This window comes from Coregonus lavaretus (assembly GCF_964263955.1).
Source record: "Coregonus lavaretus genome assembly, chromosome: 21".
Lineage (NCBI taxonomy): Eukaryota > Metazoa > Chordata > Actinopteri > Salmoniformes > Salmonidae > Coregonus > Coregonus lavaretus.
This window is the reverse complement of record NC_140008.1, coordinates 20,671,735-20,689,938: the sequence shown is the minus strand read 5'-3', so window position 1 is coordinate 20,689,938 and position 18,204 is coordinate 20,671,735. Positions and strand designations below refer to the sequence as shown.

Genomic DNA, 18,204 nt, shown 5'->3' with positions numbered 1-18,204 from the left:
TGTGCCATCACAGTAGCAAGATGTGTGACCTGTTGCCACAAGAAAAGGGCAACCAGTGAAGAACAAACACCATTGTAAATACAACCCATTTTTAAGTTTATTTATTTTCCCTTTTGCACTTTAACTATTTGCACATTATTCCAACACTGTATATAGACATAATATGACATTTGAAATGTCTCTATTCCTTTAGAACTTTTGTGAGTGTAATGTTTACTGTTCATTTTATATTGTTTATTTCACTTTTGTTTATGATCTATTTCACTTGCTTTGGCAATGTAAACATATGTTTCCCATGGCAATAAAGCCCCTTGAATTGAATTGAATTGAGAGAGAGAGAGAGAGAGAGAGAGAGAGAGAGAGAGAGAGAGAGAGAGAGAGAGAGAGAGAGAGAGAGAGATGGTGGGTGGGTGGGGGGATCGGGGGAGAAAGAGTGTGAGCACTGATGGGTGGTGAAGGTGAGCATGTGTGTCAGAGGGTAATTGTTGTGAAAGAAAGAACATGGACATTACAATCATGGTAACTTATCATTTTAATGTCACTCTCTCTCTCTCTCTCTCTCTCTCTCTCTCTCTCTATCTCTCTCTCTCTCTCAAACATACATACTTACACACACACACACACACACACACACACACACACACACACTCACGCCCAGTGGGACCTACAGATGCTCCTAAAACCTAACTCTAGAACCCAAGAGAGTACTTTCATCCTGCTAATCACATTAACACAGTTGGAGCTGGGATGGAGAAAGAGGAGAGAGATGGGATAAAGGCCTTTCTGAAGCTCTTCTGCAGGGTTCCATAGCGGGGCCACAGGATTGGAAGAGCACTGAGGGTCCAGGCCCAGCAGGAGGCCAGGCCTCATCTCTTAGTCACCCCAAAGTCACATGAAAGGAGTGAGAAAAACCCCAGCGCCTCACCACCATCAGGGATAAGAGGCCAGAGAGAGAAAATAAAAGTCTCCCCAACAGCTCGTAGCCCTTTCCTGCAGTCAAATAACCAAATCACCCTCTAGTGGCCTCATGGTTGAAATGTTATTAATATTGTTCATAATTTCATAATTAATAAACATGATAAAATAATAAAACGCAGAAAATCAGGTGTCAAACGGTTTTGTTACAGTATATTTCAGTCTTCTGTGATGTATATAAAGTGTAATATTGGGATGCAAACTCAAAGTTGAATACATTTCAACTATATCTGACACGGTACAGGTGTCTTCCATGTGTGGGAGGTGTATACTTTTGTTTCAAAGTAGATTTGTATAAGACTACCAATAAACACTCTGTGAACCTGATTTATCCCACTGAAAAAGGTTAATGCTCTAGCCCTGGGTTTTGCAGCTCCAAAGTGTCTCCAAAGTGTCTCTCTGAGAAGCACCGATTGCATGGTTTGGAAGCCATGAAATAGAAGAGTTATAATAGTACAGTGGGGGAAAAAAGTATTTAGTCAGCCACCAATTGTGCAAGTTCTCCCACTTAAAAAGATGAGAGAGGCCTGTAATTTTCATCATAGGTACACGTCAACTATGACAGACAAATTGAGAATTTTTTTTCCAGAAAATCACATTGTAGGATTTTTTATGAATTTATTAGCAAATTATGGTGGAAAATAAGTATTTGGTCACCTACAAACAAGCATGATTTCTGGCTCTCACAGACCTGTAACTTCTTCTTTAAGAGGCTCCTCTGTCCTCCACTCGTTACCTGTATTAATGGCACCTGTTTGAACTTGTTATCAGTATAAAAGACACCTGTCCACAACCTCAAACAGTCACACTCCAAACTCCACTATGGCCAAGACCAAAGAGCTGTCAAAGGACACCAGAAACAAAATTGTAGACCTGCACCAGGCTGGGAAGACTGAATCTGTCACGATCGTCAGGGAGAGACCAATGCGCAGCGTGTTGAACGAACATGGTGAACTTTATTATCTTTAGTGATAATCTACACCATAAACAAAACAAGAAACGACTCGTGAAGTCCACGGTGACAATGACCGAACACGGAACAAAAACCCACAAACACAAAGGGAAAACAGACAGTTTAAATATGGCTCCCAATCAGAGACAACCAGCCAACAGCTGACACTCGTTGCCTCTGATTGGGAGTCACTCAGGCAAACATAGAAATTAACAAACTAGAACCCCCAACATAGAAATAAACACATAGAATAAACACACCCTGGCTCAACAAATAGAGTCCCAGAGTCAGGGTGTGACAGTACCCCCCCCCCTAAAAGCGCGGACTGCGACCGCTCCTCAATAAGAGCAAAACAGGGGAGGGCTGGGTGGGCATACCTCCTCGGCGGCGGTTCTGGCTCCGGCCTTGCCCACCACCCTCCAACAAACCCCCCATAGCGCCCCTGGTCTGGTCTGGCCCCGCTGGCTGGAGCTGGACTGGACGTAGCAGGAGCGGTTAGCTTCAGCTCCGTAGTGGAGCCGTTGACCGGTACCTGGTTAGGCACCGGTGACCCAGGCACGGGTTGTGCCGGACAGACGACGCGCACCCCTGGCTTGGTGCGTGGAGCAGCAACGGGCCGGACCGGGCTGACGATACGCACCCCTGGCTTGGTGCGTGGAGCCGGAACGGGCCTCACCGGACTGACGACTCGCACCCCTGGCTTGGTGCGTGGAGCAGCAACGGGCCGGACCGGGCTGACGATGCGCACCCCTGGCTTGGTGCGTGAAGCCGGAACGGGCCTCACCGGACTGACGACTCACACCCCTGGCTTGGTGCGTGGAGCAGCGACGGGCCTTGCCAGGCTGACGACTCGCACCCCTGGCTTGGTGCGAGTAGCAGGAACGGGCTGGACCAGGCTGACGACTCGCACCCCTGGCTTGGTGCGAGTGGCAGGAACGGGCTGGACCAGGCTGATGACTCGCACCCCTGGCTTGGTGCGAGTGGCAGGAACAGGCCGGGCCGGGCTGGCGACGCGCACCGTATACTTGGTGCGAGTGGCAGGAACAGGCCGGGCCGGGCTGGCGACGCGCACCGTAGACTTGGTGCGAGTGGCAGGAGCAGGCCGGGCCGGGCTGGCGACGCGCACCGTAGGCTTGGTGCGTGGAGCAGGGACAGGCCGGACTGGGCTGGCGACGCACACCGTAGGCTTGGTGCGTGGAGCAGGGACAGGCCGGACTGGGCTGGCGACGCACACCGTAGGCTTGGTGCGTGGAGCAGGGACAGGCCGGACTGGGCTGGCGACGCACACCGTAGGCTTGGTGCGTGGAGCAGGGACAGGCCGAACCGGGCTGTGGAGACGGATAGGAGACCTGGAGTGAAGAGCGGCCACAACCCGTCCTGGCTGAATGCCTACCCTCACACACTCTGTGTGAGGCATCCGCACAGGACGTACAGGGCTGTGTACCCGTACTGGCATAACAGCACGTGACACCGGAGCAGGATATCCGGGACCGCGGAGAGGCATTGGAGACCACGAGCGTTGAGCCGGCACACTCCGTCCTGGCTGCATACCCGCCTTCGCACGACACGTGCGGGGCGCTCGCACAGGACGTACAGGACTATGCCGGACCACTCGTGGCACAGAACGGCGCTCCGCATACCGCGGAACCTGCCCCGTCCCACGCTGCCATGCCTGAGTACGGGACGTTGGTTCCGCTCTCCTTCCAGGCTCCGCCAACCTGCCTTCTGGCCCCCCAAACCCGGTGGCCTCCTCTCCAAATCGCCCTGTGGCAGCCTCCTGCTGCCCAGCCGCCCATGCAGTGTGCCCCCCCCTAAATTTTTTTTGGGGTTGCCTCTCGTCCTTCCGACGATGACACTGCTGACGCCGCTGCTCCTCTCTCGCCAGGGCCTTAATCCTTGCCCATGGCCCTTTGCCCCCGAGCATGTCCTCCCAGGACCACGATTTGCCCACCTGGGCCATCGCCAGCCTCTCCATCTCCTTTCCTGGCGCTTCCTCCCATGTCCAGTCTGCCTGCTCCTGGACACGCTGCTTGGTCCTGGTATGATGGGTTTTTCTGTCACGATCGTCAGGGAGAGACCAATGCGCAGCGTGTTGAACGAACATGGTGAACTTTATTATCTTTAGTGATAATCTACACCATAAACAAAACAAGAAACGACTCGTGAAGTCCACAGTGACAATGACCGAACACGGAACAAAAACCCACAAACACAAAGGGAAAACAGACAGTTTAAATATGGCTCCCAATCAGAGACAACCAGCCAACAGCTGACACTCGTTGCCTCTGATTGGGAGTCACTCAGGCAAACATAGAAATCAACAAACTAGAACCCCCAACATAGAAATAAACACATAGAATAAACACACCCTGGCTCAACAAATAGAGTCCCAGAGCCAGGGTGTGACAGAATCTGCAATAGGTAAGCAGCTTGGTTTGAAGAAATCAACTGTGGGAGCAATTATTAGGAAATGGAAGACATACAAGACCACTGATAATCTCCCTCGATCTGGGGCTCCACGCAAGATCTCACCCGTGGGGTCAAAATGATCACAAGAACGGTGAGCAAAAATCCCAGAACCACACGGGGGGACCTAGTGAATGACCTGCAGAGAGCTGGGACCAAAGTAACAAAGCCTACCATCAGTAACACACTACGCCGCCAGGGACTCAAATCCTGCAGTGCCAGACGTGTCCCCCTGCTTATGTCCAGGCCCGTCTGAAGTTTGCTAGAGTGCATTTGGATGATCCAGAAGAGGATTGGGAGAATGTCATATGGTCAGATGAAACCAAAATAGAACTTTTTGGTAAAAACTCAACTTGTCGTGTTTGGAGGACAAAGAATGCTGAGTTGCATCCAAAGAACACCATACCTACTGTGAAGCATGGGGGTGAAAACATCATGTTTTGGGGCTGTTTTTCTGCAAAGGGACCAGGACGACTGATCCGTGTAAAGGAAAGAATGAATGGGGCCATGTATCGTGAGATTTTGAGTGAAAACCTCCTTCCATCAGCAAGGGCATTGAAGATGAAACGTGTCTGGGTCTTTCAGCATGACAATGATCCCAAACACACCGCCCGGGCAACGAAGGAGTGGCTTCGTAAGAAGCATTTCAAGGTCCTGGAGTTGCCTAGCCAGTCTCCAGATCACAACCCCATAGAAAATCTTTGGAGGGAGTTGAAAGTCTGTGTTGCCCAGCGACAGCCCCAAAACATCACCGCTCTAGAGGAGATCTGCATGGAGGAATGGGCCAAAATACCAGCAACAGTGTGTGAAAACCTTGTGAAGACTTACAGAAAACGTTTGACCTGTGTCATTGCCAACAAAGGGTATATAACAAAGTATTGAGAAACTTTTGTTATTGACCAAATACTTATTTTCCACCATAATTTGCAAATAAATTCATAAAAAATCCTACAATGTGATCTTCTGGATTTTTTTTTCTCATTTTGTCTGTCATAGTTGACGTGTACCTATGATGAAAATTACAGGTCTCTCTCATCTTTTTAAGTGGGAGAACTTGCACAATTGGTGGCTGACTAATGTGGTGGCTGATGACTGTATGTCTAAGGGGTCTGGTTAAAATAACAATGGTTCAATAGGCTGTGTTTTCTGACCCAACAACCTTTCATTCACAAGGGAGTTTCATATTCAACTATTTATGAATGGGGTAACCATGTCTTATTTTCCCCTAGTTCTTGTCTATCCAGGTCACCTATATAGTGCAGCGTCCCACTTTCTCTGTCCCTGTGGGTTTGAAGGGGACTGAATCAGGGAGTTTTAGGGCAGTGGTTGGAGTGGCTGGCTCAACCTCAGGGACAGCAGTTAAATGGTATTCATGTATCGACCTACATTGATATGATCTGGGGCAATGGGGTAGATGGAGAGAGACCTAGAACAGCTGCTACACTACATACAGTATGTACAAGTCCCCTGTCCCAGTCTCTCGTTTGGAGAAAAGTCAATTAGAGAGTATTGGTAAAGTGTGTCAGTAAGGTGATGAACCAGTAAGACAGACACCTAGTTTTATAAGCTGGTCAAATAGGTATATTGAGCAGCTACTGTCGTGCTCATGGTGAATATGGACGATCAAACATAACCATCTAAGAGCAATTTAAAGGCATGACCCAAATGAAAATGTTCGTTAATTTCATCATCATTTTCACTCAGTTGCTTAATAAATGTTGCATGCATTGGATGTCATCCATCGATGGAATCATAAAGTATTTCAGTCCTGCAGTTGTTTAGACCAGAGAGCTTTCTCCATCTCACACTTCATTGACTGGACCTTGTGTTGAAGAGTGACGCTGGTAGAGGAGGGGGTGTTCTATACTCACACTGATACAGTCAAGCATGTGAAATGCCGAAAAAGCAGCACATTTAGAACAGTTGATATTGAGCATGCCCTTTCCAAATGAAAATTAACTTCAAATGTATTTTCCCATTGATTAGTAGGAGTGTGAGACTTACTGGTGCAGGAAGCCTCGGGCATGTCCATGTCTCCCCTGTAGTATCCGTTGCGGCAGCCGCAGATGGTGGCCGCCTCCACAGTGGAGCGGCTGTTGGTGGGGCACTGCAGACACAGCCCTGGCCCCTGGGTGGACTTGAACGTCCCCTGGGGACATGCTGCAGGGAGGACAGAAAGAAAAGATAGAGAAAAAAGAGCATTTAGACTCTTCATCAACATCCACAGTGTACTGTATCCAGGACGCAACATGTAGGCTACCATTACTCCACCCAAAGGTGAGTCTCGCACACCAGACATTTCCTCCTGCGCAATAGCCTGGAGATTAGGTTACCTAACGGTTGACTAAGATAATTTAAGTTGCCTCACTATCAACAACAACCCACTAACCCTTCAACCACTCTTACTATATCTCTCTATGCCTTAGTACAGTACCTCATCTACTGTCATAAAACATAACTCTAAAAAGAACAACAGATTCATTTCAGTCTGAGTACGCGGATATAACATGGCGTGTAATAGGTCCCCGAATTACAGTGAAACAAAGTGATCCTCTGTAGCTCAGTTGGTAGAGCACGGTGCTTGCAACATGGTGTCCACAAGTTCGATCCCGGGACCACGCATATGTAAAATGTATGTATGCATGACTGTAAGACGTTTTGGATAAAAGCATCTGCTCAATGGTACTGTATATATTATTATATATAAAAATAATGTTGTTTGTTCATATTAAGCTGTTTGAAGAATCACCGCTATGGAGGCAAGATTGCATAATCACACCACTCCAGGACAACATAAACAGCCATTACAGAGAATGCTAACTGTTCATCTGCCTCTCTGAGTGTGAATTGGCATGTGAATGTGGCGAGCTAAATAAGTGGATTTGTATTTTTCCCTCATCCAGGCAAGCTTGACTCGATACCAGCCTGTTCCGAAGCTCCAACAGAACAGATTTTCTTCATGTTCCTGATCTGATTCTGGGCACCCTCCAGCCAACATTTAAACGGATTGCACAACCCGACCGAGAAGAATGGCTACAGCTGAATCTGTTCAAAGAAGAATCAAAGGCAGAAGAAAGAGCTTCCAAACTACAGCTGATTCACAGAGGCAGTAATACCCCCTGTCCTACAGTCATATTAAGTGGTACATAATGGTGGCATTAAATCATCACTTGTTTAAGTATTCTGCTGCGTGTAGAAGTGAACTTAGTATCTCATGACTAAGGAATGGTCCCAGTGTGGAGCTGGGAATCAGTTGCCTGAAAGGAAATTCTATTTCCATAATCCCTCTGCAGTAAGTGGCATTGCACCATGACTCCACAGTCTATCCTCCACTAAATTAAATTTCTCCCACTCTCAGCAGATAAGACTAAAGACAGATTTTTTTTGTTGCTACGGTGCAGGAAGTGAGAGAACTCGTGGGACATTAATTCATGCTTCAATATCTTATCCACTCCAGAAAACCTGGGTTGTTAAAAAAACATGCATGTGACATGTTGTATGACAGAAATAAGAGCCAGGATCCAGTATAAGGAAAAGTAGGTCCCAAGAGGAATCTATTAAACCTACCTAAGCATATCTTATGTACTGCTACAGCAATTAAGAAACAGAGAACACTGGCTCTCTTACTAAGCCAAATGTTTAACGATCATTTTCTCTACATGCCATTACCTCAGCACAGGCTCTCAAACATCCTTCCCAGTGAACACAGAAGTGGGCTAATGTAATTATAGGGTTGGAAGCATCGCATTGCATTGATTTTCTTATTAAGGAGTTTGGGAAGCCAGATCAGGTGGCCTATCCAGTTCTTGGAAATTATTTTCCCAGGCAGGCAGCCTTAGATCTGTGTGATAGCCTGATTGCCCACGTCTCCTTGTTCACTGTACAGCTGCTTCCTTCCACCTTCTCAAGTCATTTCAACCTCCAAATTAAAACCCTGACTACGCTTGGAACTGATATGAGCACTAAATTGAATTCCCATTTTTTCTCTCTTGGATGAGTACTCGATCCAGCTGCGCTCAGGCAATGCAGGCATAGGGAAGTGGAGGGAAAATGTCCTCTATGCTGGTCTTTAAACACAAACACAGCCTAGTAGATGACCTGCATTTCACCTGGGCAGTTTACAACATTGTCTGGCTAAGCTTTGTTTTCAGATATGTCCATTCTATGCATCTATTTCATTCTTTTGAAACAGTTACAACTGAAAAAAATGCTTTAAACTGTAGCAACACTGTAGCAACATACCTCTGATGCAAAGTCCTTCCCAGAGGCCTGAGCTCAGAATGCGCTGCTCTTTTCACTCTCTCTAGCTAGAAGTGTTTGTCAAAACCCTGCTGAGTCCTGCCCCCAGTCCACATTACCCACACAAGCAAGTGACAACGTCGAGCCTAATGCCCACCCGCAGAGAAGCGTGGGGCCAGAAAGAAGGGATAAGCAAACATACTTTTAAAACAACATAATGACAACATGTTATTTTCCTTTCTTCTCTTTCAGTCTTATTTTTCAGTGGCTAATCCGTTCCTGGAAGCTATACACTTCTATAAGCATATAAAACAAGCATATACAGCTAAGCTGTCATAAAGGGCATTTCTTTAGCTTTATGACGAAAAGGGCAGTTTGTCATGGAAAGAATGAAGACTGAAAATAAAGCTGTGGACCCACAGAGACACTGTATTGTCTTGCAGCAAAGGAGTCAGGCCTCTCTTTGATATATGTTGTTAAACTCATCTGGCCAGGGCAGTCACTTAAAAGAGATACAACCCATATGTTTGTGTTAGATTAATTTGTATTTTAAGAATAATGACTAAAGGATTTCACCCCAAATACAGTATAAATGTGTGAACGGTGTTAAGAGTTATAATGTAGTGGCAACCCACTAACAGAGGGGGGTGAGACTAAACATTCCAGGGTGAAGGAGACTGCGGAAACTGTTTTAAAAAGCCTCCTAAAGGTGGGCGGAGCAAAGTGCCTTTGTGTGTCAAGGGGTATAAAACAGTATGTATGGGTTTTTTGCGCCAGAGCTCTCCATGAATAAAAATACAGATCATTCTTGCTGGTTGTGGACCTTGAATCATTTATGATTAAAACCAGAGCCTTAAAACCCCTGGTAATGATTCAAGCTTAGGTTGAATTAGAGATAGAAATTCTCATGCCAAGTGGTCCTTCGAGCGGAGCTTTAAAATACGTCTTTGTCGTTCTAAGGACACCGAAACCGTGCACGGGCGGGTGATTGCATCCGTGGAGAATAGTCCTGGCCTTCGACGTTAAGGTTATAAACAGGCCGGTGATTAATCTTATGAACGATAAAGACGTTAACGAGATTGAAAAAGCATTTAAATCCAAACTGCAAGGAGAAGGTCAGTAATTTTTATTCATGGGTTTTGGTGTAATTATTTGAACTTGTATAAGAATAGTAATTATTGTGAAGGGCAGAGAATAGTTACCAAAATCTCAAAGGAAATAATTATTATTGTAATGGAAGGAAGGGGGGTCCGGAATTGACCCTAGGTAAATAGCTATTACCAAAATAATCTAGTTAATATTGAGATTGTACGAGATACAATATAAACAGGAAGGCGGATAATTTTCGTCGTGTGCGATAGATACATTAAACAGGTCAAAAGTCGCGTAAACAACTGGGGATTTGCTCTAACTCTGTCTATTTCATGAATCTGGAGCAGTTACGACCTCTAGGTTACGGATAGTGTTAGCAAAGAATCGTAAAATGTTGTATACGTGTGAGACTTAATGATCCATCGAAATACGTGATAATTGTTTCAAGGAAGGAACTAAAATAGGTCGCGTGAGAAAAAATGGTTGTCCGATCCCTTTCATGAAACTGGACAAAAAAAAAACTCTGGGTTACGGGTTAGATAATTTAAATGGTTAATTACAAAAGCAGATCATAACATTGGCTCAAAAGTCACACCTAATAATAAGTCCCAGAAAAATAATTCTGGATTGAATTATTACTAAACGGGGGGATTTCTTATTTTTCCACCATGGGAAATAAATATTCTAAAGAGGTCCGAGAATTAACGGGGGGGATGAAAGATATATGTTAGGAAGAGATCGAAGAAATATGTTTTATGAATCCATTTGGGAGAAGAGGTATGGATTTATTGGGCATCTTGATGTGGAGAAGTTGGAAGTTATGATTAAGCAGATGCATGTAAACTGTGGAACGGATTTGAAGAAACAGCGAGGGGAGGGGCTAGAGACAGCGAGGGTATGGCTTTTGGAAGCGCGAAGGAGAGAGGAAGTGCTTTAACTGTAACAAAGAGGAATATTTGGAAAGGGAGTGTAAGGCCCCGTGTAAATACTGTAACAGAACAGGTCATAACCATCGTGACTGCAGGAATAAAGGAAAGGGCAGTGTCGGAGATAGGACAGTCTATTTTTTGGTTCCACGGGTAAAATGTTTGAAGAAATGATTCGTGTCGATTAAGAATTGGCTAAAAACACCACGAAGCGATTATTTGAGAGGTACCTATACATTTCTAACGATATACAGTGGGGAGAAAAAGTATTTAGTCAGCCACCAATTGTGCAAGTTCTCCCACTTAAAAAGATGAGAGAGGCCTGTAATTTTCATCATAGGTACACGTCAACTATGACCAAAATCCAGAAAATCACATTGTAGGATCTTTTATGAATTTATTTGCAAATTATGGTGGAAAATAAGTATTTGGTCACCTACAAACAAGCAAGATTTCTGGCTCTCACAGACCTGTAACTTCTTCTTTAAGAGGCTCTTCTGTCCTCCACTCGTTACCTGTATTAATGGCACCTGTTTGAACTTGTTATCAGTATAAAAGACACCTGTCCACAACCTCAAACAGTCACACTCCAAACTCCACTATGGCCAAGACCAAAGAGCTGTCAAAGGACACCAGAAACAAAATTGCACCAGGCTGGGAAGACTGAATCTGCAATAGGTAAGCAGCTTGGTTTGAAGAAATCAAATGTGGGAGAAATTATTAGGAAATGGAAGACATACAAGACCACTGATAATCTCCCTCGATCTGGGGCTCCACGCAAGATCTCACCCGTGGGGTCAAAATGATCACAAGAACGGTGAGCAAAAATCCCAGAACCACACGGGGGGACCTAGTGAATGACCTGCAGAGAGCTGGGACCAAAGTAACAAAGCCTACCATCAGTAACACACTACGCCGCCAGGGACTCAAATCCTGCAGTGCCAGACGTGTCCCCCTGCTTAAGCCAGTACATGTCCAGGCCCGTCTGAAGTTTGCTAGAGTGCATTTGGATGATCCAGAAGAGGATTGGGAGAATGTCATATGGTCAGATGAAACCAAAATAGAACTTTTTGGTAAAAACTCAACTCGTCGTGTTTGGAGGACAAAGAATGCTGAGTTGCATCCAAAGAACACCATACCTACTGTGAAGCATGGGGGTGGAAACATCATGCTTTGGGGCTGTTTTTCTGCAAAGGGACCAGGACGACTGATCTGTGTAAAGGAAAGAATTAATGGGGCCATGTATCGTGAGATTTTGAGTGAAAACCTCCTTCCATCAGCAAGGGCATTGAAGATGAAACGTGGCTGGGTCTTTCAGCATGACAATGATCCCAAACACACCACCTGCAAACGAAGGAGTGGCTTCGTAAGAAGCATTTCAAGGTCCTGGAGTGGCCTAGCCAGTCTCCAGATCTCAACCCCATAGAAAGTATTTGGAGGGAGTTGAAAGTCCGTGTTGCCCAGTGACAGCCCCAAAACATCACTGCTCTAGAGGAGATCTGCATGGAGGAATGGGCCAAAATACCAGCAACAGTGTGTGAAAACCTTGTGAAGACTTACAGAAAACGTTTGACCTGTGTCATTGCCAACAAAGGGTATATAACAAAGTATTGAGATACTTTTGTTATTAACCAAATAATTATTTTCCACCATAATTTGCAAATAAATTCATTAAAAATCCTACAATGTGATTTTCTGGATTTTTTTTCTCATTTTGTCTGTCATAGTTGACGTGTACCTATGATGAAAATTACAGGCCTCTCTCATCTTTTTAAGTGGGAGAACTTGCACAATTGGTGGCTGACTAAATACTTTTTCCCCCACTGTATACGTATGAACTTTCTCACCCAAACGTAGACGTACGTCATGAGTGAGAAAGTAGAGAATATTTACATTTGCATTTTTGGTCATTTGGCAGACGCTCTGGTCCGGAGCGACTTGCAGGAGCAATTGGGGTTGGGTGCCTTGCTCGGGGGCACATCGGCAGATTTTTCGCCTGGTCAGCTCGGGGATTGGAGCCGGCGACCTCTCGGTTGCTGACACAGTGCTCTTGGTTACTGGGCTACCAGCCGGCCGATATGAGTTTAAGGTTGTGCCGTTGTTTGATTAGGTGATAAGGTTTAATGGGTAATCGGACCATAACTAAAGTGGTTATAGAAGTAAGGTATAAATAGTATAGAGCCAATAGAGGGTTCCATTGAACTATTATGTTTTGTTGGGCATTTGAATGGCATAAGGTGAAATCTGTGTGTATGAGGGAATTCAACGGCTGGTATGAATGGTAACCGGATACTACTTAGTATTTGGTTGGTTAATACTATGGAAGATTGGAAGCGTGGTGGGGGGTTAAATAGATAGACTCACTTATTCAATAGGGGATGGGCGTAGGGAGAGAGTTTTTACTTGTATTAAAAGTTGCATTAGATAGCTTTAGTAGTATTCTAGATAGGTCTATGAAAATATGTTACAAGTACGAATGACATTATTTCCTAAGAAGGAAGATTTATAGGGAAGGTCCCCGCGCCTCCTCCGTAATGTAGGAAGGAGCAGGGGGGGGGGGGGGGAGAGGTGAGAGACAGTACATAGTTCAGATGATAGGAATATCATTAAATGTATGCTTATCAACGATATCATGTATTTGTTTTATTAATTAGGGCCGAATCAGAGAGAACAGTTAAAGAAATTGAATAGCGAACTGAAATGGCGATAGAGCTGTGAAAATTGAGTTGAGGACAAAGGAGAATAATTTATGGCTCTGGTTAGCAGGAAAAAATAGAGACAGTCAAGCGAGTTAGATTGAGCTGGAAATTTTCAAGTAGAGGTCTAAAGACTTTACTGAAAGGAAGTGCTTTGATGAATTCAAATGGTTATTACTTTATTGTATAGGTTGAGTAACACCAGTGGTGGATGAAAATAAATGGTGGATTCTAAAAAAAATATTTAGTTTCTTTCGTGAACAATGGGATATCGTTTTTACTATTAGGATGATGGATTGAAAAAACATTGGTTATAAGTATGAAGTTATTAAACAATAGGTTTACATTTTAAGAACATCAATGCAACAAGTTGCAATTAGGAAAGTAATAGTAAATTGGGAATATAAAGGTAAAAATAACTGAATTGTGTAATAGAAGGGGAGACAGATTTTCCTAGGGGGTTGATCAAATAATTGATAATGGATCATTTGAGATGAGATCACATGTAGCAGATTTAGGGTAATCAATTAAATAATCATTGTATACTCGAGGAATTTTGAGTGGTTTTATGGATTAGTTATGAGGAATTAGATTGATACAAACATTATTGATGGGTTAGGACTGGGGATATCTGTATCATGTTTTGTGTGTACTACCATCTTTAGATTACTGATGGTAATTGAAGGTTAACAAAATGTATAACCAGGAGAAAGACATTCGCTTATCTCATTGGAATGTTGCTCAGGGCGAGGGGGTGCAGTAGTGAAGTTAGGCAATATTTAGGTCATAAAAGTGAGCTACCAAATTAAGTTGAGCCTGGCTATCTTTGATTGTTGTTTTTCAATTGGGTTTTTCAAATAAAAAACAACACACCCAGCATGATGTTTATAAAGGGTTGTTATGTTGAATTTAGGGGATTTTCAACAGTTCATAGGTGGTGTTTACTATGCTGTGGGATGGAACGGTTTGTTGGGTGATATTTGAAACTAAATTATTGCAATGAGCTGCAGTAATCAGAGGAAGGCACAATCTAAGGCGAAACAGCTATTGCCTATATCATTGATTTAGCAATAAGATCAGGAAGATAGGGACTAGATGTCCAAAAATAGATGAAGAATGATGAGCTTTTTGGTAATGATAGACTGCTGTAAAGCTTGGGTACTCCATTATGTACTGCATACTGGTAAATTAAGTGATCTTATCTATGGGAAGGCAATGGCAGCCCATGGTAAAATCATTTGGAACTCTGAGGAGGAAGAACAGTTTATGTTGTTGCTCTCTTCCCAAACAGTCTTAGCTTTTCCTACATATATCAGGGATGTTACCCAAATGGTAGAGAGTAAAGAGGGATATGACATGGGTCGTGATTTAAAGATGGTGATGGGTTATTTTTTTGGGTGGGCTATTAGATATAACTGGGTTAATCACGAACATAGAGGTTTTTACTTTTTGTTGCTAGGCAGAAGACTTAGGTGACCTAGGGTCGAAGTGCTTGCTCTTACTTCAATCCATGGCTGTCTTTTGTCTCTCTTCAAACATTGTGAAGGGAGCGGCACCAGGATTAAGCAGAGTTCAGGCTAAAACCTGTCTCTCCTTTGCTATCTTCTTGATTGATTACAGCATGAAGGGGGGTTGTGTTAGGTTTGAAATATTTAAATATGGACTTGTCATGTCCAACAATCAGTCTTCAGGTCAAGCCCGGGAGAGCCGGGGTAGAACAGAGTTTGAACTAAACATACGTGTTTTTACAAGATAAGAGATTGATTGATTGGATTACTAATTGATTCTGAACTGAATGACAAAGGAAGTGGGAGGAGCAATAAAGAAGCAAAAGACAGTCTCAAAAATAAAAGGCATGGCAATTGGTTGATAAATTACCTAAGTGATTGTTTAGGTAGGTGGTAATATTGACACATGAGCAGAACTATGTGTCAAGAGGGGGGAAGAGGCTAATGGTAGGATTTAATAATATACGAAGGAGAGGACAAAATACTTTTAAAAAATATATATATATATATTTTTAGATACAGTCTAGAAAGAGAATGCAGTCAGAAATTGTTAGATTAATCTGAACATGTGTGAAGATAGTTTATTAACCACACCCGTATGTCAGAGGTTTTGTGCCCCACAGGTGAACTAAAGGAGAAGGTGACCCACTCTATCTAACCAGGTGACTGGTGAGCATCCAGTCCCTAAAGAAGAAAAACTGGAAGCAGGCCTGTTGGGAAGGGCCCTATCAGGTTATATTGGTCACTGCCTTTGCCATTAGAATAGCAGAAAGAGCAACCAGGTTCCATGTTACCCACTGCAAGAAGGTAAGACCACATACAAGCACCACTGAACACACGCAGAGTTGGAGAGAAGAACTGGACCAATAGGGTCCGGGGGTCACCTCTGTTAACGAAGATCTCCTACCCCGACCTATCATCACTGTAGTGTGTTCTTAGGGTGTGAGTATGGGGTGGTACCAAGCAGAAGGACTAAAGGCAGGAGAGGGTTGGCGGTTTTTGGGAATATGGGTGACCCTGAGCTGCATCATAGTCTTTGTATGTCAAGATCCACCACCACCTCGCACCAATTACGCTATGGCCTTACCATTATTAAGAAATAAAAGGGAAGCGACCCGATATACTGACCATCAAGGACAAGTGATCTACAAAATAAAGTCAGAGAAGGGTGGGGAGTAAGATTCAAAATTAGGATTAGGGATCTTATCAGGATGGATAAGCAAGCAACGTGGGATTATAAAATCCCATTGTATTTATGTTCAGCTCCCTCGGCGGATTGTTCCTGGGCTCAGGTATTTAGACATACTGGGGGCGGAGATATGAGATTGGGGGGGGGGGGGGGGGGGCTGGACGTCCAGATGGAGGATAAGAAGGTATAACGACATCCCCACGGAGATGGTAGTAACAATATTAAAGGTCACTAAAGAGGACATGAAAAGAACTTACTGGGCTTGTGCGGACGAATACGGACGGGATACTTGTCTAAGATTACATTGGATGGAGTCGAAAGATATGGAGGGAACAGGTACTGTCATTCATCCATTAATAGCAATAGACCGAGTAGATCAGTCAAGGGATGACGGAGTCAATTTGATTAACACATTTACTATGAAAGATTTTCTCCTCCAAGAATGGAACCAAGGGGAAGTGGAGGGGGTCCCTGATGAGAATCTCTGGTTAAAGTGGATGAAGTACACCGCTAGGGCCTTGGGGGAGACCAATTGTTATGCATGCTCCATTGGGCGACCGACAATGTTGACCGCCCCAATGCCAAAGGCAATGTTTCCCTGTGTATTAGACCTGGGGTCCAAACAAAAAGAGCCCAATTGCACAGGGATTGGGCTGGCAAAGTTGACTTACTCGGCCAGCCCACCTAGATTCACTTTAACTCCTGGCGAATACCAGTGTTACAGACATAGAAATGGCACCCGTAACTTGGGTAATTTTGATGGCTGTAAGGAGATAATTAATGTGACTGATTTTAGATAAGGAAGGGAGGGGAAAAAATTATGAACCTTACCATCCCTCTGACTGATGTGTGGTGGGCATGTACTAACAAAGGGAGCATTCGACAGACATTACCAGAAGGGTGGGTGGGTACTTGTGCACCAGTATTGTTGGTCCAAACCTGTAAGAATTAGTCATCAAAGACCAGTGACAGGAAGAATAATCAGGAGGAGAAGAAATATAGGTCAGGAAGGATATAGCCCAATTTGGATAGATGGTATAGGCATCCCCAGGGGTGTTCCAGACGAATACAAAGCTATGAATCAAATATGGGAGGGTTTTACCACAACATTTTTCTGGTGGGTGACAATAAACAAGAATGTGGATTGGATAAATTATATCTATTACAACCAACAACGATTTATTAACCAGACTGGAGATGCAGTAAAGGGGATCTCCGAGCAATTATCCGCCATCCCGCTCATAACTTAGTAGAGGTTGGTTCTAGATCAGGCAGAAAGGGCCGGTGTCTATAGAATGATAAGCCATTGTTGCACATTTATCCATAACAACACCACACTGGATGGAACAGTCACCAGAGCTCTTACAGAATTAACTGCACTAAGAGAAGAATGAACTGAGAACTCAGAAGTTAGTACATCGTGGATAGGGTGGTTTGATGAAATGTTTGGTAAATGGAAAACCATAGCAGCCACCATTTTAGGAGCGGTCAGTGTTTGTATGGGTATTCTTGTATTATGTGGTTGTTGTATTGTTCCCTGTGTCCGAAGATTGGTGAGTCAGGCGTTGGTGAAATGCAGTATCTAAACAATGATGAGAGATGGACTGACTCCGGACTCTGACCAGAGGAATGTGAAAAACGATCCTCCAGGCTTGGTGGATGACGAGGATTTGGACCCTGAAAGACCGCAATTGGATGAAATATTTATTAGTTCTGACGTAATCTCTGAGATTAATCATGCTTGTAAAATACATTTATCCTGAATGTGAAAACATTTAGTCAAAGGGGTGGATTGTTAGATTAATTTGTATTTTAAGAATAATGACTGAAGGATTTCACCCCAAATGCAGTATAAATGTGTGAACGGTGTTAAGAGTTATAATGTAGTGGCAACCCACTAACAGAGGGGGGCGAGACTAAACATTCCAGGGTGAAGGAGACTGCGGAAACGGTTTAAAAAAGCCTCCTAAAGGTGGGCGGAGCAAAGTGCCTTTGTGTGTCAAGGGGTATAAAACAGTATGTATGGGTTTTTGGCGCCAGAGCTCTCCATGGATAAAAATACAGATCATTCTTGCTGGTTGTGGACCTTGAATCATTTATGATTAAAACCAGAGCCTTACAACCCCTGGTAATGATTCAAGCTTAGGTTGAATTAGAGATA

The 18,204-nt window shown here is 44.1% G+C and overlaps 1 protein-coding gene across 1 annotated transcript in view; it reads right to left on the bottom strand.

The window, feature by feature from the left end:
* LOC311149076 (ephrin type-B receptor 1-like) overlaps window positions 1-18,204 on the bottom strand; it is a 229,608-nt gene that overhangs the window by 98,313 nt on the left and 113,091 nt on the right. Inside the window, exon 4 of the mRNA XM_084186184.1 lies at window positions 6,398-6,553. Coding sequence (XP_084042310.1) covers window positions 6,398-6,553 — 156 coding nt within the window. The remainder of the gene's footprint in view (window positions 1-6,397; window positions 6,554-18,204) is intronic.